At 46.8% G+C, this 27,087-nt stretch overlaps 1 protein-coding gene and 1 long non-coding RNA gene across 2 annotated transcripts in view; both read right to left on the bottom strand.

The window, feature by feature from the left end:
• Nucleotides 1-27,087, bottom strand: part of LOC113481332 — a 658,441-nt gene that overhangs the window by 508,412 nt on the left and 122,942 nt on the right. The gene's annotated exons all lie outside the window — the stretch shown is intronic.
• The window catches only part of MICAL2 (microtubule associated monooxygenase, calponin and LIM domain containing 2), a 124,605-nt gene that overhangs the window by 14,177 nt on the left and 83,341 nt on the right, over nucleotides 1-27,087 (bottom strand). The window contains exons 25-30 of the mRNA XM_026850856.1: nucleotides 20,015-20,207; nucleotides 16,521-16,693; nucleotides 15,307-15,381; nucleotides 11,192-11,289; nucleotides 7,671-9,030; nucleotides 840-934 (exon numbers count right to left, since the gene is read on the bottom strand). Coding sequence (XP_026706657.1) covers nucleotides 840-934; nucleotides 7,671-9,030; nucleotides 11,192-11,289; nucleotides 15,307-15,381; nucleotides 16,521-16,693; nucleotides 20,015-20,207 — 1,994 coding nt within the window. The remainder of the gene's footprint in view (nucleotides 1-839; nucleotides 935-7,670; nucleotides 9,031-11,191; nucleotides 11,290-15,306; nucleotides 15,382-16,520; nucleotides 16,694-20,014; nucleotides 20,208-27,087) is intronic.

The raw sequence follows: 27,087 nt of genomic DNA, 5'->3' as shown, positions 1-27,087 counted from the left end.
ACTTCGGTTCCTCTGGAGCTGTGCAACTGGATTTCCACTCAAAGCCTCACTTAGCTTTCAGCTCCACTGTTTTTTCAGAGTACTGGGCAGCCTCTTGCTCTGCTTTCCTTTTTTTACCCCCCCTCAAGGGCAACAAATCAAAAGGCCACCTTGTACTATTAATTCTGCTTACTGATATTCCCCCTTCACAGGAAAGAGGTAAACACATTTCTGATGAGCTATTTGGGAAAAAAAAGCTCTGTTTCTTCACATCAGAGCTGGCTACCAAGAGTTCACTGGTACTTTAACCCCACCTGCTAGACAGAGGACTGAGTTAGGACTCGGGGACCCCGGTCTGCAGGCGGCCCTTTTGGTGTCAAGGGTCTGGGTGTGACTTCGTGGCTCACGCAGTCGTGCTGATTAGGATAAACACAGTGTTTTCCATGCAACCTGCTTACAGTGCCTCTTAAATGAAGTTGTATTTTCCCAAGGGAAATCTGCATCTGTTTGGTTTAATTTTTTCAATAGTTTGCTTGTTGGGCTACGTATTAAGGCCACTTAAGAATGCAGCTTCAAAGTGGTTTCAGTGAAACATGTCTGTTTGTCAAATTAAGACGTCCTCTGTCAATGCCGGTGTAACCCGGGGGAATTGAAGATTCAAAGAGAAAAAAGAAATTTTGACGTTCATCTGTCTTAGAGAGTTTTAGTGTATTTTCTCTCCATGACACACAACCTCCACTGATAAAACATTCCAGTCCTCACTTTGAGAAACTGCCGTGTGTTTTAGATCAAAATCCTATGACAACTCTTAAATACAGTCCAACTGAGGAAATATCTTTCTGTTTCCAAGTCAAGATTACCTTGTGTGTTAATAAAGGCTTGGATTCAAATTCATCATCAGAGGAAGAAGTAGAATACTCAGTAGCTTGTTTTCTTACAGGTAGGTGTTCACATCCTAAAATGCAGGAACAAAATAGACAGTGAAGCAAAAAATACTGTTCTTTAACTTACACAGACACTTTGCACCTGCCCCGAGTTCTAATCAGCAGCACCTAGAGCAATTTGGAAATTCAGTTGATGGCATTAATTAAATTTTTGATCCCTGTCAAAAACTCTGTCTGGCTGTATTTGATTTTTTTCAGGTATTACATACAAATAAATGAATTCCTTGGGCACCCTGCATGTAGCATGCTCTTCTGAATGCACTCAACATTCATTAAAATGTATATCTAAGTTTGCCATATTACCCAAATGGTTGTATAAGGCTCACTATACAGTGTAATTGAATGCAAAAAGTCTGAGCCAGCTCTTAAACAAATTACCCTTATGTGGCTTGTAGCATCTGGCACCCATTTTTACTACATGACATCTGCTCAGTGTAAAATAGTTGGCGTCAGAATGTCTGGTCATATAAAAAAATCACAAATGTAATCAGAAGCAAATGGACTAAGAGAACAAGGCTTTATCACACAGCCTCATGCAACATAAATATTTCATTAATTATGTCTAAACAAACGTCACTTATTTTTCTGCTTTAGGAATATTATCACATCATTGAACTGTTGATTAAAATGCCATAATAAGTCAGGAAAATCCATACATCACAACAATGTGCTCCATAAGGAAAACTCAAAGGCTGCCTTTGGAAGAAGCATGCTTTCAGAATTATAAATTAAATTACATTTAATTGCAGCAATTTTATCATGCCTGTTTTTCCAGCATCTTGTTTCAACTGGGTGTAAATATTTGAATTTCTTCTTAATTTGTCTAATTCATAGCTTCATTCTCTTCATTTCAGAAAACAAAACTGCTTTTGGAACATCTGTCTCTATGCTTCAACCTGCTACAGGGTTAACGATTAACAGCTGGGCAGCATCTTGGAAACGTACATTATTTAAAACTAACAGTGCCGTTTTTCTTTGTATCTGTGAGGTAACAGTTGGCTTTCTATGTGCAAGTTGTGTTCCGATTCTCCCAGTGTAAATGTTTCTTCTTTGCCTTGTCCTGGATCCCAGTCCTGAAGCAGGACTTCTGTCTGAAGTCCTAATTTAAAATCAGGATCCACGAAACACTTTCATGCCAGACAGTAAAGCAATAAAATCAAATCCAAGTATTTTGAGGCAGAAATTCTGATTTTTCTCAGCAATCTCAATTTTAGAAGCACCCAGTCTTAGTGCTCCATGAAGCTGCAAGCTCGGAGTGCCCGCGGAGCAGGCTCGGGTTCAACAGCCTTTCTGCAGGACAAGTCCTTGGGCAGCAGATGCCTGCAAGCAAAACCAGGGAGGTGCAGTAGCCCTCCAGGTGGGTGTCCAGCCTCCCAGGTGATTTCCCCGCCCAGGTGCGCCCAGGCTGCCACCCCACACCTCCCTCTCACCATGCCTCACAATTGCTGGGGTGGCACCAGTGCCACACACTGCCCCACGCTCTGCCGACAAGAGCACAAATCCAGCTGCACCCCACCTCTGCCCCCAGCAGGGACACTCAGCCGTAAAGTCCTTCCCAGTGCATGAGGTGGAGAAAGGCATGGAGAGTATCAGTCACTACTTGTTTTGAGGAGTAAACTCACCTGCCTTGCTTTTCCCTGTGCCACCAGAAGTTTGCAGTAACTGCCCTATGGTTACGCTGCTGGTGGAAATCAAATTCCTTAATATGCAAAGGGCAAAATTTACAGCCCAGCAGGGCTGGAAACACAAGCAATTACATGCTCCCTTTCTTCTCTCAGCTGTGGGAATAAGTGACTGCTCCCCCCTGTCCTCCTCTTTGAATGGTATCAATAATTTAAATAGCGCTACAAGGTCTAGAGGAAAAGCAAACTGCTGTAACACAAGGGCACCTGCCGCCTCCTCAGGGCTGCGACTCATGAGCTCTTTGCCTTTCTGTGACAGGGAGAGGGTCAATGACTTCCTCAAGGGCTTCCAAGGGCCATGTCATGAGCATGAGGAAGCCAACTGTCTGTGTGGAGAACAGATTCATAACATCCCCAGTCCTCCCAGTGACGATCTGCTATGGACAGCCAGGTATCTGCACCTTGCTTTCCAGAGAAAAGCCACTTCGATTGCACCGAAACAGCTCAGCCTCTCAAGGGACACGGTACCCAAAGCCCCGTGAGAGCAGGCACATGACTGCCATCAGCTACGTCCTTCTCTGCGTCCACCCGAGAGCCCTACAGGACAAAGGGGCACGTGAAGCCCCTCGGTGCTGAGGCAGCTGATGGATCTGCCTGTGCGTGTTGGCAGTCACAGTCTGTCACATTTACTGCACAGCCATGGCAGAACTGATGTTCTCTGCTGAAGTACTGTGGGTAACTGAAGCATGGGCTGCTCCAAGGAGTGCCTGGAAACACACAGTGAAGAGTGACAGAACTGGGATGAGAACAGACTTTTTTGGCTCCCAGACATGTGGTCCTGACACATTTCAGGGAAATAAAAACAGTAGGACAGTGCATTTCTTTCAACATTAAAAGGGAGGCCACACAGTGCTCTGCTCAGCTATTTTTCTTTGGCTACTTACTTGTAGGAGAGACCAGAAATATGCTCTAAAATGTACCCCAGATGCAAATTTCAGCTTCAAGACGACTATAACAAGCAGAGTGAGAAATTACCTCACTGAATGAACTTGCTTTATGTAGAGCTAGAGAAAAATACCACATTTATGCTATTTTGGGAAAAAAAACCCACAAACTACTTTTCTATATTACAGCATCTATACGTTATACTATAGATGACTAAGCATTAATCTTTCCCATCTCCAGAGGGGTGGGATAGGCAGAATTTAGCTGCCAGCTGTGAGGATTTGCACAAGGAGTTCACACATAAAAATGTTCAACTCAGAGACTCGCTGGGTCATTTTAATCTGAAATTTAGCAATACTGAAATTAGATAATAATAATTTGTCTACTCCAAATACATCAAGCCTTAAAGCTCAATAGCTACAGAAAAAAATCTAAAAACATATGTTTTTTCCAAACCTTAACTATTCTAGACTTAGGCTTTCTCTTTCTAGCCATCTCATTCCTTCAAAATGGGAGTTACTTATTACTTATTTCTTAAGTACTCTATCATCTTCCTAACTTCCAAATTAACACGTTATACTAGAGCTTTTTCTTCCCAGCTAAAATGACTCTGGATTACCAGGAACGGTCAGCCATAGTTTTAGTTCTTAATTATAAAGGGGAAAGGAACAAAGATTTCTGAAATTTTATTAATCTATTCTTGACTCCTACCTCACAGTAGCTACTAGGAGTTTGGTCAAAAGACCTTTACAGCATGCCTGATTTACAGCTGTCAAATCACAGGACGACGAGTATTAACTGTTACAGAATCTGACAGTGTCATGGAATACACTTCAAAGTACGAAGCTGGCCTCCAACTCTTGATTTTGGGACTTGGTATACTTGTATGTGCATGTCATAAGAGAAGAAAAATTAAATCCATAAAATTAAAATTCCATTGAAAATTAAGTTGAATGGCATCAGCGGTAAAACCCCCATGGTATGCAGAGGGATGAACTGGACCAAAGTCCAGGGCTTTGAGAACCCCTCCCTTAACATACACACCTAAGGTACTGGTTTTCCTAGGAGACTCGAGGTCCTTTGGACAAAGAGGGAGATGTCACATGAAAACGTTGAGAAGGAGAAACCTTCTGTTAGACCCAGAACAGCTCCTCGTTGTCCTGGAGATTTACAGGGACAACCACCACTGCCGTCACTCTGCGTGTCACAGCTTACCTCCCTCTCCTGGGGTGGTTCTGTGTCACAGCAATGACTGCAGTCTAAACAGAAAGTCTTGGAGCAGGAACTGGTTTTATAACACAGTGTTGTATTCATCTGTTGGCTTCCTCTGCAAGTGTCCAGGATTGCATTCTTTCATAAAGTCATTGGAGTTAATCCTGACCACTGTAAGTGCTTCAGTGTTTTACAAAAGAGAGAGGCCAAGCTACACATCTCTCTTGGGGCACTGCTGTCTCAAAGCAGAGGGGATGTGACCTGAGGTAGGGCACAAGGAAGGCTAGGAGAACTCAAGAATGGGGTTTGACTATTTGGCTTCACGTGTCTGCTTCTCCACAGATTTCTCGTGTGATCTTAGGGAAGGTGTAACTGCAGACATAAGTTCGAGTGACAGGCAATCTGCTGCTAAGTAATTAAGGTCTCTGCTTCCTCATGCTGAGCTTCAGCTGGTGGCTGAACACTTGGCAGGAGATGACAGAAAGGGCAGAACACAGTTTTTAGTTTGGACAGACACCTGGGTCTGAAATGCAGAAGCCATCAGCATAGGGAAGACATCTGGACGTGTACTTGCTGATGAAGTAACTAAGATAAGGTATAGGGACAGATGAACAAGGTAACATAGAAGTGTATGTGCAGGGTGAGACTGAAGGTCCTCCCAGTCTGTCTCCACCAGTGGATGTCTAAAGGAATGCTATAGGTACTGGACAGTCTTGTTTGACTCCTCCCCTTGAGACTCGTGCAGCCTCCAAGCATTTTTCAGTTCAGGAACTTTCTAAACTGAAAGTGGTTTCTAAGCATGTGGTACTCCTCAGTGGACCTCTCTTCAGTGAGCTTGCCCAGGCCCATCCCAAGCCCATGGGCTGCTATCATCCAGCTCACTCTCTGGCTGCACAGCCCACTGTGGGAGAAAACGCCAGCGTAATGCAAGACCAAGCATACTTGCACAGACCAGGTCTGTCAGGCCCCAAATAGGCCTACTGCAAAGAGCCAGGAGCAGTAGGAGAAACAGCCTCATTAAACTGGCTTCTACAAGGTGCTGGGTGTTTGGGTTTTTTCTTTAAAGAAAAGAAATTATCTGAAATTCATGGTAAATTTTAAGAGAGAAAAATAATTACACGTAATGTGGGCTAAAGCTAAAGCTCGTCATCAGTTCATGACTGCAGTTTGCCAAGCCTGGGCCTCAGACAAGTGCCAGTATGAGACAGAAATGCCATTTTAGAGAGCCAAGCAGGACTTGGCTCTTTACCAGTTTGATTTACTCAAATATGAATGTTTTTAAAAGTTCAGGGAGCTGAAGTGTTGAAACGTTGAAGATGACAGATTCATGGGCAAATGGCTAGATCAAAGCTCCTTTTTTTTTTTTCTTCTAAACAGACTTTGCAATGCCTATATTCAATAATTATAATAATTTAATAATTCCTCTTTTGGCTTGCACAGCAGAGGAATGCAACACATATTAAACCAGCATGTTTTTCCAAAATATTTAAAACATAAATAAAATATAGCGTTATTCAAACCTGAGAACTTTTCCCATTTTAGTAACAACACAACATACCAATTACCGTAATACACTTAGTTAAGAGCAAGGGTGGTGACTAGGTATAGACTCTGTAAAGTCTCCCATTTAAGACCACAGCACGACAAGAGTGTCAACAGCAACTCTGTGGCTTCAGCGCAATCCTCAGCATCCTATGGCTCAGAGGGGATGCTTGGTTTTGTGAGTTGTTAGATAAAGGATGCTCCAAGAGTCCAATCCAAAAATTCAGAAATGAGAACAGGAGTTATTCTTGGTTTTAATGAGCTTCAGATCAAGTCTCTTATAAAATATGTATCTTCCTCACAGTATGCAGTAGCTCTGAAGCAGAATGGAGGCAAAAAGGATCTGGCAGCTCACTGGGAACATTTCAGTGACTCCACGTTTTACATACAGACTGTTGCAGTTCAGCAGATGCATACAGATGCAGTACAGCAGCAATTTTGAGGTTACAGTTTGGGTTGCAATTTAATAAAGAAACAAACGGGTATGTCAATAACATTCAATAGGTTATTTAGTTAAATAACTGTGACTTTCTGCAGTGGGGTAGTGGAAAGATGAATCACAAAGACAGACAGGTGGGTGCAGCTCTCATACCTCATATTTCATACCTGAAACTGCGCTGCACTTAATTCTTTCTGAGCCTATGCTCAGATTACTCAGATTGCTCTTTGACATCAATATTTCTCAGACTCATCTGCTATTTTAATCCTAACCTTGTTCTTGCAAGCAAACATGAAAAATGATGCCTTTTAATCATGCCCAAATAGACTCACAAATAGGTCAGAGTAGGTCAGTAAGGTGCTATCTCCTCTCAAATAAAATAACAGGGGGATCTTAATGACACCACAAGTTCCCAAAAGTATGTCTACAATTTGATCACCACAACAGTGGACAGAGCTGAAGGGACACCTGCTGAGAAGGCACACACACAAAGAAAAGCTTCTTGTTATTGCAACCATATTGCTTCAGTCTGTGAGCTCCTCATGGAAAGGGTAACAAATGTACTCCACACTGCACTGGAGTTTTCAGTGCTCATCCTTCCACTTGCCTGCTGTACTCCCCCTTCCACAGCACACTCAGTGTCACAGCAGCAGCTGCAGCTGCTCGGCACGGCGTCCCACTCTGCCACCTCACCAAGTACATTTTCCTGACCCAAACACATTTGAACAGCAGACCAAACCTGGGTCCAGTGAGCTGCACTTAGATTTCAAATCTGCTCTGCTCCTTTAAACCAGAAGCAACTCCTAAACCTTAACAAAAAAAAATATATTTAACAAATCTTCCTACGTAGAAAGTAACTATAAATTAAACATACTACAGGTAAGTGTTTGCATGATCACACACAGGTCTATCAAATGATCAGTGCTATCATTATTATTATTAATAATAATTTAATAATAATAAAAATAATTCTACTCAGGTCCTCACCTGTGGAAAGATAACATAGCCTGTCTTCTGGAGAACGGTCCTCCATGAAAGGCAGAGATGACACAAAGGAATTCCCTTCTCTGTCATGAGCTTTACTTCTCAGTCTATCAAAGAGTGACCCGAGACTACCATTCTGTGCAGAGTCATCCAGACTGTCATTGGAGGTGTTCTTGGGCTCCGATGATGAAAGAAGGGGGTACTTTTCATTACAGATAAACACATCATCCATGGGAGCCTCTGGAGGAGTCTCTCTGAAGGTAAACTTTTCTAGGAGTCCTGGGACATCCTCCATCCTAGCACAAGATGATTTCTGAGGTGTACTGGTTGATTTGGAAAGCCTGGTGTGAGGACTGTAGACTGGGAAGGATACGTCTTCACTGTAATCCCTTAGAGATCTCTCTTCAGAGCTGACAGAAGAATTGTTTGGGTTTGAGACAGGGCTCCCATGTCCTAAATACTCTCCTGCCCACTCCCCTGCTTGAAGCTCCTGTGGCTCAGCGTTATTGGCTGTATTATTGTTGCCATTCCTTTGGCTTAGGGAATAGCCAGGAGTACTGGAGAAGCTGAAGAAAGCTTTTTCTGAAGGGGCTTTGCCTTTGCTGTCTGAGTCCTGCTTTAGTCCTTCTGGAGATGAAATTAGAGGCTCCCAAATGGACCTTTTGATAGCACTGGCTATGAGCCTCAGTGGTGATTTTGGCTGGCCAGCTGTGTGCTCCCTGGCAGCTGCATCTAGACTCCTTAAAGCATCTTTTCTGTCAACTGGTAAAGTTGGTGGAGCATCATCTGCAAATAAGAGAGGCACAGGACAATCAGATACTTCAAACACATCTTTTGTCCCATCAGCAACCTTCTCTGAAGTCCACAGTGCTCCTTTGTCTTGATACCCTGGACTGGTTCCACCTAAGTCCTTCCCGTTTGAATTGTGTGACAAGGGTCGCTGTTGAGTACAAAGAAACAGTCTTTTTTTTGCCTCCTTTGATTCTCGCTCAGGCTTTTCTTCGGGCTGCCTTGTATTTCTGCCTTCTTTCTCTTTCAAATCCAGAGATGGCAGCACTTTTGTCTTCTTGTTAAAAACTTCTTGTTCAGAGGTATATTTCTGGGTTTTTTCCTTCCAGCCCTGGGCTGTGTATGTCCCAGTGTCACTATCTGTATCTTCAGGGTCAGAAAAATCAGCAGCCACTGTCCCATTCCCAGGAGGGGTCCGTGAAAAAGCTCTGGTGCTGCTCTGCAAAGGACAATGGGGTACATAGAGACGCAAGTCTTCAGGCATCTCTCTGACTCTTTCTTTTCTTTGAAACACTGGGCTGTAGGGTTTGGAATGTCCTCTTGTAACTTCAGGTGAATTCTTGTAAGAAGCCAACTGTGAAGTGCATGAAAAAAGATTTTGGGGTAGAAAAATACAGTTGAGTACATCTTTTATTTCATATGATATTTGAATCATGACATAATACTAATAAACATAATAATTAATTTATATACACATATATATGTAGATGATAATACAATAAGCAGCAAAGCTTTTCTCCCTAAAGGGCTAGTATTTCTCCAGGAGTGGGCATCTAATATGACTGGAAATTTTAAGTCTAAAAATAATGTTATTCATGCTAAAAATCTGTCGTATCTTTATGAATTGCCATTAATATTTTCCTCAGAAAGAAACAGTGCTATGTACAGGAAAATGGACAAGAGTAGATATGCTCTGTTCTCCCATGTGCATCCCAGTTTCATCACCTTAGAGTTTCCAGCAAGCACAAGAGACCGTCATCCATCCGCTCCAGCTGCTTTTATAATATTGCATGCTTACATAGCACAGGTAGGGATGAATGAAGTAACACAGAAAAGAGTGTAAAATGCAAGGTGGTAGTTTTCAACAATTCAATTAGTTCTCTTTTATAATTATTTTCCTTTGGTAAATATTTAAATTCATTACTCTAGCCACTGAAATTTTCTGCTGGAGATAGTACCAAGGATAAATGCCCACATTATTTAGCCAGCAGACCAAAACTAGAGGGGTGGTTTTGTTCCTAAAAGAGAGGCATTTTATTCTCAACACTGTGTGATAATGAATGGTGTGAAGATTCAATGCCTGTTTCCACTTATGTGCCAGATTCCCAAATTCACAAGGGTGAAGCCATTAATCTGTCTGACTTCTTGTTTCCCAGAAGCATCAGAAGTAAGGCAATGATTACACCCTGTTTCACAGTTGTATTTGATGACTAAAATTAATATTGGCCAGTATCTCAGATAGAAAAACATGAGAAACACCAATAAACAAATAAACACCCTCTTATTCCTCTCTCTTTAGAGTAAGGAAAAGGCTGCTAAGCACTGCTTATAGAGTGGGAGCTGCATGGAGTCACCTCTCCTGGTGCGTGGCGTGGCCAGGCAGCATTGTGCAGCTCGGCTCCCCTGGGACGTTCCCTTCCTGGCCCTATTGTCCTGGACTGGATCTCAGCCAACACCGTGGACATGGAAGTCTCGACACAGACCCCGAGGTCAAGCAATTTTACTCATGTGTAACCCAAGGGTGAGGACAATGGGCTAGGACACGGAGGACGTGGGCTGTTCCCCACTCCGCCCAACTCCGAATGCAGGGGACGCGCTGCCCTTTGCTTGCACGGTCGGTCATGACTCCTGCTGCAGCACTGCACTTACGGCAAGCCCACCCTTCCTCAGCCTTAAGAAAAGTAAAATTTTTTAAAAATACAATGGAAATACTAGGTCCTGAAGGAAACTGAAGATGATCCTGAGCTGTGGGAAGCGTGGAGCCAAGGGCCTGCTGCAAATTAAGAAGTCTTATGCCCACCGGATGCAAGGGGTAAACATTAAACATGGGCACACCTATGTCTAAGGGCTGTAATGGCCTAAAAAAATCCCCCAGTCTCCTACGCCAGGTTTCCTATGGCTGGCACCACGCGAGCCCTTACCTCAGCTCCCACATTTCCTCCCCAAGGCTGGTGTTGGCCCTTGCCTTTCGCCCAGTGATGCACAGCGATCAAGTGGCTTTTAAGCCACTCAGATGTGATACCCTCTCACCCCACCACTGCTGGCACATGGCCCTTTCCAGCATGTTACACATTTCCATCCAGCCCTATAAGCACATGGGCAGACCAAAAGCCAGCTCAGGAGCACCAGGGGGCAGAGGTTTGGGAGATTTCCTCTCCTTTGGGCAGAAACTGTGGCACAAAGGAAATTCCAGTGGCAGCTAAGCCCCGTGATGCAAGGGAAGGGCAGGGTGGTGGTGCCTACATGTTGTCTGATGCCACAGATTAGTGCCTAACTCTCAGCGAGATCAAGGTCTGAGTCCCACAGTGAATGTGACTTAGCCATGTGATTTGGGAATGGTTATATCAATCAGAGCATCAAAGTCTCTATCCTCCATTTGAAGAACTCCAACTTTAGTGGTTACTGTGAGGATCAAAACTATTTGAAAGAGCAGGGGGTGCTCAGACAGCCTGCCAAGAGCAGACATGCCCCAGCAGCGGTGCCACTCATTTTGCTCTGCACATTCTCCTTCGTACCTGTGTTTGGGACTGATCCTCTCCAGGACCACTCTGACAGCTGGCTGAGCTCTCCTTCCAGTGTAACCCGGGTTTCTTGCCGGACAGCAGAGGGAAGCCTGCCAAAGACACAAATTTTACCATCACATTGGTATTATTTTTGTCTTAAATAACGTTTGCAATTAAAGAATAAGAGTAGAAAGTTAAACAGTCATCTGGATACAGCTGTATCTGAAGAGCTGACCAACAGCAATGAAGTTTATGGACTCACTCATATGTGTGTGCACACTGTGCCAAACACGTGTTGACATTTTCAGCGGTGGACCTGAACTGCTTTCACTTTTTGGCTGGACGTAGTGAAACAGCTTGTGAGTTCCAGGAAACCGTCTGGAAAACCAGCCCTCTTTAGAGGGCTTTCAGGCCTTAAAAGCAGAGGCAGTCAAAACAACCAGCGACTTCTGAAACTTTGGGTAGTTCCGAGAAATGAAAAAATGGGATGACCTCTGAGAGGGCTATCTGTCAGAACAGGAAAGAAAAAGGCAATGCAACCACCTGCAGGCAGTAAGGACAGAAATAATCCTGCTGTCTCCCAAGCCAGGCCAACAGGCAGTACACCGGGGGCTCTCCTAGGATCAGGCAAGGTAACTAATTGCAAGAGGCCTTGAACCAAAACTAGCACAGACAGACACAGACCTGCTGGAAGAAAAAATAGGGAGGTAACTTGCACCTGAAGGGAGTCAGGAGAGCTCTCTAATATTTGTGCCTGTGGGAATTTTACATATTAAATTATATTTGAACCAAACACAAGTATTGCTGAGCCAAGATATTACTGTGTCAAGCTATAGCATGACAAGTATATTTATAGCTGAATTATTAACTCTCAAACCCAATTATTAGTTCTGAAACCCACAAAGGTTCCCAAAGCAAACTTTGGTTCTTCTACATAGGAATTAAAAGCTGAGCAAGGACAAAAGCAACACACCAGAGTGAGAAGACAGTTCCTGCACATGGACTTCAGAAAAGGCAAGCCAGGGAGAGAGGCCAACTTTACTTTCCTCTCAGTGTCTCACCTATTCCTTCCCAATCTTGATGCAATTTGATACATTCAGTCAGGAATGGAGGGAAACGATGCACTGGAGTTCGTTAAGAACTCCCGCAGTGACTAGCAACCAGGGGCTGACCTTTACATTCTGTAAAGTGAATTGAGCCATGAGAAAACATGAGAATCCAGAACTAGGATTAAAAAAAAAATCCCACCATCACCTGCATAAGTGAGCCGGGGAAGGGATTAGCCTGATCCACTAAAGTCCTGAGCCTCCTGGCATGGGCAAATGTCATGGCTCAGCACCCTGAGGGGAAATGCAGCCTCTGCTACAGCCACAACAGTGCTGAAGGCACAAACCCCACCACCAGAGTCCACAGGGCAACAGCACGTGCCCACGAGGAGAACTACCTCCCACTATGGCTCTCGTGGGCCTGCATTAGCTCACAGGGACAGGGCCTGCACACACAAGAACGTTGCTTCATGCAAAGCCACAGCTTGCCATCTTTCACAGAGATAATGGATTTATTCCCACCAAGATGCTGAACTCATATTTGCAGCTTCACATTCAAAATTGGATTTAAAAGAAAAAAAAAGTTCCCTAGGGCCCTATCATGATCTGCTTGGCCCAAAAGCTACTCCAAGTGACCAAGATAAATTAAGAGCACGGTGTTCCCTGTGGCTGTGCAACGGGGATTAAAGATTTTGAAAGGTAATATCCTGCTCTGAGCCCTTCAGCCAGGGTAACCATGACACTGATTTCCTTTCCTTGGCCATGTACCTCATGCTGTTTATGAAACATATGTGTTTTGGGAAATAAGTCTGAAAAGGAGACAGATTTTTCTTTCATGTGACTGATGATCATATGCATTCTTGTAACTAAATATTAAGTGGCTTAAATATAGAAACTAAGACTTACAGTGCTCCTCTAGAGAGTAAAAATTGCCTTTATTCTGTTCCCAGTATATACTGAATGTGCTTTACACCTCGTTTTAACAGCATACTTGAGGTTCAGACAAAATCATGCAGTTCATCCCTTTCCTCTCAAAGGCTTTTAGCTCCCTCTAGAGCCCTTCGGAGGCCCACAGAACATTTTAATAAAATGATGGGAAAATTACTTGGCAAACGATGCATTTGCTGAGAACAAGCTGAAAATTAGTGGAAATTAAGAGTGACCCCTGATCTTTTCCTTCCTCTCTGTCTTTCTTTTTTTCTTCTCATATCTGGAATAAGCATAATTTTTGTTTGATCTTTTAAAAACTGAGATCAATAAAGCCAAGATTTTAAATCCAAACCTTTGGTGAAGCCTACACCTGCTTAAAGCCAATCCTCAAATGCTGTACAGCGCTCAGACATCTCTGAGGCTGACAACAGATGCCACAAGACTGAGGGCCCCCTGCTCTGCTTCCCCATGCTGGGCATGGGACGCCCCTTGCCTGGGTGGGCCACCCCGACCCCGCGCCGCTCTCCAGGGAGGCCCCGCAGAGCGTGGTGAGCCCCGCGCACCGGGACATCTGGTGAATCCCGGGGTTCTCAGCCCCATCACGGCTGCCACAGCGGCCTCTCTGGGGACAGCACGGCACAGGGGCTGGTTTGCTGAAGTCAAGCTTGGTGGGAGCATCCTCTCCGGACCATGGAATAGCCCCATGCATGCTCTACTGAGATTTCCTGAGTTATCCCAGGCGTGTTGCACCAGGGGCCTCCAGAGGACTGCGGGGTCAGCAGTGACAGGGCTCACACATACCTGCTCGCTCAGAGGCGAGCCCTGTGCCAGTGCTGGGGAGGAGAGATGCAGCTTGTCTCCTCTTTCGAGATGTAAAAATTCATCTCACAATGAGTACTTGCAAGTAATCATGAAGTACATGGTGCATTCAAACCAAGCAAGCCAAGATGCCTCTTATTTGAATGCTGGTCCCATAATAGACACAGGGATCCTACTTGTTTCAGAAACCTTACTTTCTCTGAAGGCAAGTGGGACTCTGAGCAGCAGCAGCAATCCCCCTTGTCGCAGAGGGCAGCTGAGGGCAGGGCTAAAGAGCAGCTGTCACCACCATTCCCCAAAACCCGCTGTCTCCATGCCCAGAAACTGCGGCACTTGGTCACATGCACAAATCCCTTCTTTCCACTGCTGTACATTCATGTTTTATACTTCAAGCTGTCAACACCTCAGTCTAACAGATACGACCGCGTTTCGAACCAAGTTTTGAGAGGGTCTGGGATGCTGCTAAGCTTACCCAGCTCCCATAATGGTATGATCAACCCTGGCAGGTACCTGCGAGTCCTTCGTGGGGACTGGGTAGGCACCGTGGGCCCTTGCAGAGGGGCTGTGCCGAGGCAGGTGGGAGGCCCTGTCACAAGCAGCAGAGGTGTGACCAAGGACAGCCGCCTTGCTCCAGGGCCACAGCCCAGGAGTATTACTTCGATGCAGTCTGAGCTCTGAGGGGTGACCGCACAGCGTTTCGGAAGTGACCTGAGCCCAGACCTGACTGCTATCAAAATCACTGCGTGCCTGTGCAGTGCCCATGGGCAGGGATGGGTCAGCTCAAAACAAGTCAAAGGGCTAACGAACAAGAACTAGTAACACTTATTTTCACCAGTTCACCTCTTGGGATGGTTGGTAGTACTTTCTCCCTTTCAGTAACTCAGAAGCATCACCTGTTTTTTTCCAAGAAAAAAGAGGTGATAGAGCACCTGTAGATGGGTGTAAATGGGAACCTCCAGGAGCATTTCTAGTAAGTGATACTCAAAATCTCAGACCCAGCATTGCACCTAATCCAAAGTACCCAGTGCAAGGCAGGGCTAGAGACAGGCTCTGGGATCAGGGTGCATTGTCTTGGCTCGAAAATTAGCATGGACACAACTTGACAGTGGGTGTAATAATGCAGGGTACAGTCATGCAAAAAGGGAATTTGATCTTTTCAGGACAAGAAAATGGAAAATAAATACTTGGTGTGTTTTAGATGTCAATTTTCCCAGCTGCTGATGCAAAAATACAAAACTTTTAAAGGAAAGAAGGAAAAACAGAAACTTACGAGACAAGAAAACAGGATACAGCATAAAGAGAAGATACAATTGCTTCTCAGGCTTTACTCACTTGCTTGGAGTTTTCTTCTCCAACTCTGATACTTATTTAACGCCGTGGAGTGAAAAGTATTGGCTCTCTGTAGCGCTGAACAGAAACCGAAAAGACACATGGTCAACTAACACAGCAAAAGCCAGAGTGCGAAAACAGAAAGGGGAAAGGAGGGAAAAAGAAAAAAAAAAAATCAAAAAACAGAAAAGAAAGAGAAATAAAGCAGGCGGGGGGTGGTTTCCCAGCGGTGTCTCCGCGGCGGCGGCCGGGAGGGGGCAGCGCGCAGCCGGCCAGGAGGGGCCGCGGGGCCACGCTCCAAGGAAAAGCGCTTCCCTTCTCCTCACCCCAAAGCGACACTGAGCAGGAAGGCAGGCGGACAGACAGACAGACAGGCGTGGGGCAGGCTCAAGCCTGGAAAGCAGCCGGGTGAGGATGGGGAGCCGGGAGACAGGCTGCTCATGGAGATGAAGCTAACCTGCCTGGCGGGGTGGGCCAGAGGACACGAGCAGCCAGGGGCGGGCAGAGCATGAAACTGGGGAGGAAAAAGGCAAAAATCCTTCAGTGACTGCATGGGGTCACACACCGCTGGGCACCTTTTGGTGGTCGCCACTGTCTTTTTTTTGCCCTAAACAATGGCTTTGTATTCAAGAGTCAATTTAAATCGCTGTATGAAATCTCCTCTTTTCTGTCTGGATAAAAACGCATATATGGATGGGGGGAGGTGGGAGACGGGAAGAAATGAATGCTGATAGCCTTTTATTTTCTGCAAAACCATTTCTTTGGCTGCTTTTAGCACATCTTTTACTTTTGACCTTCAGCTTCAGAAACTAGTTTTCACGTGTAGTCAGACCGTTCCTAAATGTCTCCCCTCCCTTTCCTCCTTGTGCTTTCACTGGATACAAACATTTCAGGCAGCTGACAGAAGCACAACTGAACCAAGCAGAGTTCTCTAGTGCCTCCCCCCGTGCCCCTAGCTTAGGCTGCACTGCACATACCGCACGTCCAATCTTTCTGGCAGTGGGAAAGCACTCGGCCCACCCCTGCAAGTAAAGCACCTTTTACCCTGCACCATGGAAATGCATGCGACAGCACACCAAAGGCAGAAATCCCCCTAAAAAGACACCGTTAACGAGTACAACCTGGCCACATTGCAGGCAACAGCCCCCGCTTAGAAACCTCTGTCCCCAGCCCTCAGGAGAGGCTGCTGGAGCACCCCTGGGTCAGGACACTCTTACCATCGGCAACTTTGTATGTTTTGGGACTTTCCTCCGGCGCCACAGGGCTCCCAGCAAGTGATGGCCACCTCCGGACGGGGCTGGGGCAGGCGGGGGGCTCCACCAGCGAGGTCTGTCCTTCGCTCACCTCAGAGTTTGATGAGTTGCCATTAAAATCAAACTCCAGCTCAGAGCTATGGGGAAAAAAGGGTGAGATGGAAAGAAAGTGGGACATACCAGAAGACACACGTAACTCTGTTCCCCTTCATTCCCACTGGTGCAACAAGCACCAGTAGTGTCAGCCCTGACAGCCATGCAGGCTGCAGAGAAATAGATGATTTGCAGCCAGAACCAACATCCTTATTTTGCTTTTTTCATTGTTGCTATTACAGGACTGTAACTCGCTACACTGTTGATATCACTATTCCCATCAGATTTCTGCTGCCCAGATTCACACCCACAACCGCTACGTTCAGCGCCTGGAATCAAACTGGCATCAAGAGAGACTTGGGGCGAAACACCACGTTGATCACTCAGCAGGGAGGGCCCTTCTGCCTCTAAGGCTGTATCAAGATGAAGAAAGCAAGACACAAGGGTCAAAACTCTACACTTTTCACCATTTTCCCTACAGATTTTTGGAAATAAGAAGCATGCTCAGGGAATTCACAGGAGGCCAAATCCAGGGCAGGCCACACCAACCACAAGGCAGGCTTCACCTCAATTCATCCTGTTATTTCTGGACCTCGCCTCATCTCCCATCTGGGACCTGGAAGCAGCTCCCCTCTCTGGGCAGCAGTGGTTGCTGAGCGCTGAGCCCTTGGCAAGCAGCCGGGAGGCAGAGCCCCTCCTGCACCCCAGGTGCCTCCAAACAGGCATTGCTGGCAGAAGGTAAAGGCAAGGAGGGTGAGGAAATGCTGAGGGGCAGGAGGCTCTCCTAGCCTTCAGCAGTTTGGGGGAACCCATGCTGGAAATCACTCAGCATCAGCCATTTCAACCCTGAGGTGACGATGATCCATGGCTTGGATGAGAGCTCAGTAAAACTCAAGTATTTTGAGGCAAGGCTGAAGCAAGAAGTTGGAGGAACCTGTAAGCATCAGTCTAGGAAGGAGAAAACTCAGTGAAGCTATGTGAACAGCCTTCAAACGTGCAGAAGACACCTATAGGAAATAAGGAAATAAACTCTTTGGGAGCCACTGGGACACCCATTGATCAGCGAGTGCAACGAGGCACCTGAGCTGATCAGAGGCAGATTTCGGCATACCCTTCCTTAAAGGTAATTAAAAGTATGCCACACAAACACATGTGAATGCCACACACATCATGACCTTGCCTCTAGGCCGGAGAATGACTCTTTGAGGTGATTATTAGTCCTTTTTTCAATAATCATGGGATTTCTTTCATCTCTACAGAGCAGACTGTAGGGAGCAAGCACTTTCAGGACTTCTGATGTGACCGCATTCCCACTGCCATAAATAAGCGTGCCACCATCCCATTTGGCCTGTTTTTAATGCAAACAATACTGCTAACCTAATTAATAGATTTACTGTGATTAATAGCTCTACCTTAAAAAAGGAGGAGCTGATGCCATGAGTAGTCCTGTTGGTGTGGCAGGAGAAAGCTGTTTCATGTTATATAGTGCTGCCTTGTAGAAAGTAAAAATTTACTGTAACAGCCCAAGGCACAACCCAGGAGGCAGGAGGAAGAAGAGCTAAAGGAAAGGCTGCAGACAGTATAAAGCCAGAGTAAATGCTATGAGGGTATGCCTGCCAGTCCTGCACCCCTGCTTCTCTCAAATCGAGCCAGCAGTGCCGGGAGGCCAGGGTCAGCAAGGCAGCAAGGATAGAGCACAGTTCCAGGTGTGTTGCTCTCTATGTAGGCTGAATCAGAGTGGCCTTAAATTTCACCACTAACACATACTTTTTAGGTGTCTTTCAAGCTGTGTCAAGCATACAGATATATATAAAAAATATAAATACATTAAGTCTTTGATAGCTGAGATGCTGTGTGGATGGGGAGATACCACACTGAGATTGGGCAGAGTGCCACTCAAAAGAAAAAGAGAAAGACATGCCATTAACATTGATTGATATATTTCTGTTTTAAAGAGGCAAAATGTTTATTTTCCTTGGCTGGCAAGGATGTAACTGCTATAGTATGAAGCTTGTCCTATGATCTCTGCTTGATAGGTGGTCATTATTCACAAGTACCTAAAGCCTGAACTGCGAAGCTGTGCCATTGTGCTGGTTGGTTTCCCCATCCCAGTGAGTCCCCCCAGTCACCTCAGTAGTGCTATTTGCCACTTGCTGTTTCTCTCAGCCCCCCTTTTTAGGCAGGAGGTGCCCTGCCAGAGCAGTGTGGCTGAAGGGTGTCCGAGCAGCCACAGCAGCGGGAGGCTCACCTCGGAGCTGCTGGCACCAGCCACGCCAGTGACAGATGTGGCATCACCCCTTGTGCCACATCCCGCTGGCGGGGAGGCAGGGCCTCGGGGAGCCAGGGAAGGGACCTGCTCCCTCAGATCAGAGGGGTCAGTCAGCTCTTGTTGCTGCCCAGGCGCCACGGGGCCACCACGTGCCAGAGGCTATTAGCAAGGGATACAAGCACATGCTCCGCAGGGGGGGTCTGTTGAACAGGTAGGCAACCCTTCCCCGAGCTCTCCATTCCCTGTGGGAGAACCACCCCAGAGAGGTTCATCCTTGTCAGGAAGAGCACCCAGACCCATGTGGCAGAGCATGAACACCATTTAAAACCACCACAGGGAATAGCAGAAAGCTGCATTTCTAAAAGCGTTGCTCTCCACAATCTACACGCAGCACCACAAGTAGGTTTTTAAAAGATGTCAAGGATCTGAATGAGCTTCCTTACAGAGCAACAGTTGGCTTTGGGTTTGCCTTTTTTTTTTCCTCCTTCCCTCTCTTGTTTTTTAGTTCTCAATAAGGAAAACCACTTTACTCAGAAGATACCAATCTAATCTTTAGATGGAATGAACTCCCACAGAATCCTGCCCAGAAAGCCAATATATTCTAATTTGTACACAGAAATTGGGCTTCCTTTGACAGGTCCCCAAGGATCATAAAATTTCAGATTTCTTAGGGGTGGGCAGGTCCTCAAAGGCCCTGGGAGAGGCCTGGGGTGCAGAGCTGCAGGATGATGCCCAAGGTGGGAGGTGGCCATGTCACAGGATGCACCACAACACACCCACTGCCCTAATCCCTGAACCAACATTTTTTGGTACGCAGAGAGCTGAACCTGGGCTGATCAGGGCAATGTTTTTCTCTCTGATTCAGGCCTCTGTGTGGGATGCAAATGTTTGAAGATTTCCTGCAAAGTGAGTCATGTGTCTGGGGGATTTACGGCTGTGGTAAAGAACAATTGTTATTCTGAGCGGTTTGTCTTTCCCCCCCCAGCTGTAAGTACATTCAGTACTGTATTTTGTTATATTCTTCCTTAGAGTTATAGAGAAAACCAAGCTGCTCTTACGGGCCTTTTTTATGGGCTTAACTTGTATTTTCAAGTACCTGCTTGCATCACTGGTGACCATGACTCGGACAGCGAGAAGGTTGTGCTCGGTCATCTCCTCCTCGGGGATGACCCTCACGGTGGCCCACTCGGGGGAAGGGGGTGAGAACCAGCTCTCCATGTTGTGGCACTCAGGGATGCCCTTCGCCTTCTTCGGGGAGATGGGCTCGTCGGCCGCAGGCAGGCAGTGGTCTGGGAAAGCACAAAGGTGATAGCAGGGTGTTAGGGGAGGACCTTTAGCCTTTTATTGCAAGTTTAGGTCAATTTAGGACAGTGGGAGTGAGCAAAGTAGACACAGGCTTTTCAGGTTATTTTTGAGCGTGTGCAGCAAATACAGACAAGCAGCAGCATCACAGCAGTTAACCAGCACCATCCCTAAACATTGCCTTCAACCAGGAGGAATAAAGAATTAAGCCAAGTTTCCCTCACTCACCCCAGGTAATGCAGACAGAGCTAAAGCCAGGAGATCATCTCTCCCTGTGAAAACCTTAATTTCTGAGCAACATCCTCTATCCCTAACCTCCCGCACAAGCCAATACAAATGTATCAGCTGCACAAGTTCCCTGGACTCAATGCAGAGGAGACAAATGACAAGCTCCAGGAGAGTGGTTTTGCTCAATTCACCTCCCACATTTAAATCAATACTGTTGCTTCTAATTTACACCTGTATAAATGGAAAAAAAATCAGACCTGGGATATGGCTTATCTTCTCATCTATTAGAGCAAACTATTAGTAAACATCAATTAAACTCCTCATTTATTGCAGGAGCTCCCGTCCTCCACCTTGCAAGGGTTTCTAACTTGAATGCCAAGTGCTTGCATGACTTGAACATGGAAAACCAATATGTCGAGAACAGGAGGATTATATATACACCACAGAGCCCGAGCGCTGGCCCACGGGACCCTCCGAGCAGCAATTCCCTGCCCGCAGCCCCTGCATCTGTCCCTGGGCCATGGCATAGTCCTGACTTCTTTGGCCCAGCCGGGCCACCAACCCCAAGGCACTCCTGGGCAGCGCAGAGTAAACCCAGCGGTGTTCAGGTGGTAGCGTGGAAGTCCACAGGTGAGCAGGGCACAGCTGCCCTCCCTCACGCAGGGGCACGGCTCCCTCTCCCCCAGAGCTGGGATGAGCCCTGACATGCCATTTCTACTCTCCAGAAGCAAAGCAATCTTGTGAACAAATTCGTAAAACCAAAGTCCTTCAACTCAACTGCCTCCATAAAAGACACTGCATTTTGTATGAGAATCGGAACAAGCAGAACCAAGCAAGAGTTTGCCAGCTCTGTCTGTAAACTCTGTACCCATGCTGTCAATAAGCACTGCCCGAGCTCACTGCAAGCGGCTGTTACAGAAAGTCAGTTTTGCTATTTGCTTGCATGCTCAGTGCATATTCCCTTCCCATCCCATGCATTAATGTTTTCCCTGCCACGCTAACAGGAAAGAGGAGAAAACATGTTTATGACTAACAGACACACAGCTGGAGAGCATCGAAACCCACAGACAGACAGACTACCTAAAACTATTCCCGGCGTGGTTCCTGAATGTGAACAGACTTCCAGTCAGCAAGTCCCTCTGCAACAGCCTGTTACACATCCAGTTTTCAGTCATTAGAGACACAAGAGTCAGAGCTGGTGAAGGACCTCAGGATGTCATCCAGGCCACCGGATGACAGCGATGGATGGCACTGTCACCTCTCTCTTCAGTTACGTTGCTGTGCTTTTTTCTTTTTATTTTTTATTTTCCTTCCGTGTTTTTTTTTTTTTATTCATGATATCTCCCTTTCTTGAGTTTTACACAGATGCTAATCCTCTCAGGAATCTGTTAGACAGCTGAATCCTTTCTGAGCAAGATAAGTTCGCATTCACAGCAATCAGGTTTAAAATCAGAATCCTACATTATCATCCACCTCGACCTAATGAAAGATGTCCCTGCCAATGGCAGGGAGGTTGAACTAGCTCTTTAAAGGTCCCTTCCAACCCAAACCTCTCTAGGATTAGAAAGCAAACCCACTCTTTACTAACATATTTAATCAATATTTGTATTGTGACATATACAGTTGAATAAACTACATTGCACTCGACTCTAAGAGCAGAAACTGGGCTGCCTTGGTGTTTCGGTGCATGGGATGCCCATGTGTGAACAGAAAATCAAATACTGAGTTATACATTCTGCAGGACATTTGAAAAGATTAAAGTTAGCACTGCTGTTTCTCATCAAAAGGCTGCACCCTTTTTCGTTACAGGCTCAAGCAAAAAGCAAAGATGTCCCAGACGCCTGTGTCAGGGTTTTTCGTCGGCTCCGATGATGTTACACAATTTGACTGGTCTCCCCTAAAAAGCAGCCCTTCCTGCAGCGCCAGCCTGAACCCCCAACCCCACAGGCAGGTGCTGCAGGGTGAAACGCAGCCCGGGAGACCACTTCAGGCTCCTGCAAGAGATTTCAGTCCCTGAGAACAAAAGGGGTATGGACTGAGTACAGAGAGCAGGGACAAGCTGCTGCTGGATTTATGTAAACACTGTGGAGGAAGAGCGTGGCCAACTCAAACAAAAGCCTGGAGGCTCCACAGGTCTGGAGTCTGCCTGGCAATTATTACCTGCCTCTCCACAGCAATGCAAACAAATCCAACTGGCCATCAGCTGCGACTCTGCCGCTGGCCATCGCTGCCGTTAATTTTAAAGGAGTATCAAAAAGGAGAAATATGATCTGATATAAACAAGGAATTTAAAGAGAAACCTGGGACTTCTTTAAAGCTCTAATTTTACATAGAAAGATAAAAAAGGCTGTCTGAACTAATTCCTCCTGAATCAGCCCAAAGGCCTCAGCCTCCTTACACAAAGGTGAGGCATACATTCATGCTCCTGAACGTGGCTAAATAAGAAGCAGCCCTTGTACGTCTCCATTTCAACTGGGAGCCTCGGAATCCTGACCCACCCATCCTTGCAGCACCAGCAGTCATGTCCTCAGTGAGACATCAGCACAGCGATGCTGAGCAGGAGGACGCTGATTTTTTGGAAATCTGACTCTAGGGTGGAAACCAGGCTCTAAACTTCAGTGCCCTGACTCCCCATCCCACCACAGGTTGAGAGTTAAGTACCTCAGGCTGGCACCTCCAGTGACCATTGCAATTCACACCCCCAGCTGGCTGATAAACCGGCCCTCGCAGAGCAGGCAGACGGAGCCCCGCTGGAGGCTGAGCTCTGCTCAGGCAGGAGATAAACCCAAGCTGTTCGCCACTTATAGGCACATGCAGCTTCCCCCCCGCCAGCCCTGCTCTCTGCGTAAAGTCAAGCTCTTGCAGAAGGATTGAGGTGGACATTCAGTTCCTAAATCCAAGGTGGCAATTACCACGTAAGTCCCAAGATACCCAATTTTGCTAGTCCTTGGGTTCTTTCATAAGTTTGTGCGCCGGGCTGTACTTACTATGTTATCCTACTTCTTCACAATACACAAAAACAGCCTTAGTGCTCTCCCTAAAGGGGAAGGGGCATGTAGGTGGACTAAGCCATTTGTCTGGGATTACCCAGGCAGCCTGCGATGCTGCAGGCACTTCCATCACCTCCATGGCCAGCCAGAGTTCTCACTCTGCATCAGGTTTCCTCCTCAGGACGGGAGATTTTCTACTAGCAGCTAAGAGACTGAGTCAGAGGAATTGAACTTTGGAAGATAAACACACACAATGTTAAAGCTAAAGAGACATCCGGTCTGTGGGACAGAAAAGGGCACAGCCCTGTTTCTGCTGATGCAAACTGGTGCCATGCCACTGACCTCCATGGGACAGCACCGAACGTTATCAGAGAAGAACCCAGTCCTCAGGAAACAGTCACTCAAAATAGCATTTGCGTAAGATCTTACTTAATTTCCATCATGCTCACTTCAGATATCCTACTATCTGTGTCTCAGCATGCTAAAGACCTCCAGGAGTAAGTACGCCTGCTCTGGAGCACAGTTTGAACTGGAGTGCCTACTAATCCTTTGCCAAAACATTCAAATCATCTACCCGGCGGGGCACGGACAACACGGGAAGGCGTTAATCTTAGGTCGCAGTCAGTCGACCAGATCTGTCACACAAGTACGGCTGCAGACACAGGCAGCACAGCCACAAGTATCTTGCAGCACACTGCTGGCCAGTTGAAGTGGAAACGTCCTAACAACAACTTACTTGCATTTTTTTTTTAGGTGCTGAAGGTTCCTAAGCTAGTCAGTATGAGCGAGCCAAGAAGCTAAGGTGCTAATTTCCAAACCCTCCATGTCCCTTGGTGCTTTCCTGCGCAGGGGTGAGGGGAAGCGAGCAGGCAGGGCACCCCTCCTGGCTCTGCTCAGCAAGGAGCAGCAGCACCTCCACAGCCTACGCAACCTGGTGGCGTTTATGCTGTTTTATGGACTACACTCACAGAACTCTAACTTGTTGTCTCAAGGTCTGGTGGGATTAAGAAATTAAGTTTTCCATTCCTTAAATTGTTGTTAACCTCCTCCTTACTCCACTGTCATCCATAAAATGATCCTTCCTCATCCATCACGCTCTGCCCCAGTGCTTTGTTTTGCCCACACGATTGTCTTTTTCATTAATCTCCTGATTCTCCTCTCCTCTGCCAAGCACACTGTGTCTTGCCTAACTGATTTCCCCAGCAGCCCTTCCCAGGGTGATGTCCCTACTACCACCTGCCAGCCAGCAGGCTCCTGGGTGCTCCCTTCCCACCGCTTCCAGCTCCAAACCTCGACAGCCCTCACCCAGACACAGGCTGCTCTGTTTGAGCTGGGCAGTTTCTGGGGCTGGAGACATCTTGCTGGCTTTACCGGGCCTGAGGTGAGGGGCTTCGAGAGGCTCTGCTCATCAAAGCAACAAGAGCAGCTCTGTGCTACTGCAAAACCAGCCTCACGCTTCCTAAACCCCGTGACAAAACCATGGGGCCCAAATGGAGAGCGGAGCCAGGCTGGGCTGAAGCTCGCTGGCCAGTGGCTGCCCTGCACTGCGGGCACAGCACACGCAGGAGGAGGTGAGGCTGTTCTCACCCTCACTAGCCCAACAGCACTGCAAACACCGATGAAGGGCACGCTGCACCAGGGCATGGGCAACCTGTCTTTGAAGAACACACTGCCTACCCAGCCAAAGCCTGGAGCATGTTTATTTGTTTTAGTACCAGACTGCCAGCAGCATTTCCACACACAAACCCTACTGCTCATCTCTTCAGTGCAAGTGTCTCTCCTCAGTCAGAGGTCTCCTGATCAGAGTCCTTGACTGACTCGCACAGAGCAAATAATACGGCTTTAGGTTTTTTTGGTTTGGGAGAATCTCCCAATTCTGCTCTCTCCTCTATGTAAGGAGTGGAGCTTAGCTGCCTCCAGTTATTTAAATAGCAGCAGCACAGTCAGTGATTTCAAGAGAACAATCCAGTATTATTTTGACCTTCCCACTCAAACATGATGAAAAATTTGGATAAACAATTTCTCCCTTGTCTGTATTTCAAAACCCACCTCATCCTCACATGGGGAGAGAAATGACTGTTTTCCTTACAGGGCAAGGATTTAGCTAAGCCATGTGGTAACTGAGAAGTATTCCTAAAGCTTCCTCTGCAGGGCTCACATCTGGGGCAGCACTCCTCACCTGGAGGTCAGGGCTGTTCAAAACTTGTTCCAGTGTATGGGCTTGGCCAAAGAGCCCCTGCAGACCTCACAGACAGATGCAAACTTCTTTCCAGTAAAATACACTTCTATTCTGCAGTAAACATCACGCCAAGTTTTCCTCAATTCAGTATCGTGCCAGCTCACCCTTGCATTTGGGACAGCAATTTTTGTACCAATTCTCTAATGAGTCAGAGATGGAGCCAGCAAGGGACAAAGATGTTATAAGATCTTTGCAACACTAGGAAGGTTTACAAAACTTGGAGGTGGGCCTTACTGCAGCTGCACAGAGATGGCCACGAAGCGAAAATCCTCACTGTTCTCCCACAGCACCAATAATCCAAACACCACAGTCATTTACTCACTAAAGGTAAATTAGTGAGAACATTAGGTCAGCAAGACCATCTTCAGCCTGTTCGTGGCTTCTAGGGGGACTTGCAGGAACACTCCCACGAGACCCAGCAGAGACTGTGGCTGAGCATACTGGACCACTCAGAGAAGTTTGTGCCAAGGAGCAGAGAAGGCAGCGAAGTGACCCAAGCCTTTGGGAGGACACAGCAAGGTCATGAGGTGATGCGCTGGACTGCCAGGCTGCACCCAGAGCCCTAGTCCTTCAAAACCCCTTCACCCCACTTTAGGGGAGGACAGGCTGTAGGAAACTGCTCCCATCTCAGCACGGCCGCCAAGCAGGAGCTGGGCAGGGCTGGTACCTTGGCAGGGGCCTGTTTTCAAGCTGATGATCAAATCTTGGAAACAAACTTAGCTTGTTTATGGCTCAGCAAAGTAGCAGCCTTTAATTAGGAATATAATGATGGTATCTGGAGGTCACTGTATACATATACAAGTCCAGCAGCAGCACTCCTGCGGGAGTTTGAGACCTTTCCCTCCCTCTCTCAGGAGAGGCTGTCCCTGGAGGAGCCCTGCAGAAAGCACACAGGCTCAAGGCAGCTTCATGATAGCAAAAAGCATGCAAATTCAGTATGGTTCTGCTCACTGAAAGATCACTGCAACTGTCATTTTCTCAATGTCAGGCCTGTAAAATTCACATGCTTACAGAGTAACACCCAGTGATGATCCACCATAACCTAAAAAGCATTTTTGCCTCTTTGGGTTTTTTTAAACAACTTTGTGTACCAGTATCCTCAGTGGTCTGGACGCATTCCAGCATCCAAGGAGGTCCTGAGGCATCACTGCTCTCCTGGGAAGGCCAAGGGGGCCGCGGGGCAGTGACCGCGGGGGCAGAGCCCTGCAAGCGCCCCAAAGCCCAGAAACAGCTGGAGGCTCCCTGCATGTGGGATCGGGGATCTCAAGAGCTTCCGAAGTACCTCAGGCTCTCCTTCCTCCCTCAGGTACGAGGGCAAAGCTGACAGGCGAACGCAGCAGCGGAGAGATCCTTCTCGCCTGTGACGCGCCGCGAGAGACACGAGTGTGGCGGCTCGGGCCCAGCAGGACC

Source organism: Athene cunicularia, assembly GCF_003259725.1.
Source record: "Athene cunicularia isolate RWA chromosome 5 unlocalized genomic scaffold, athCun1 chr5_part3, whole genome shotgun sequence".
In the NCBI taxonomy this organism is placed as follows: domain Eukaryota; kingdom Metazoa; phylum Chordata; class Aves; order Strigiformes; family Strigidae; genus Athene; species Athene cunicularia.
This window is presented reverse-complemented; position numbering and strand designations above follow the sequence as displayed.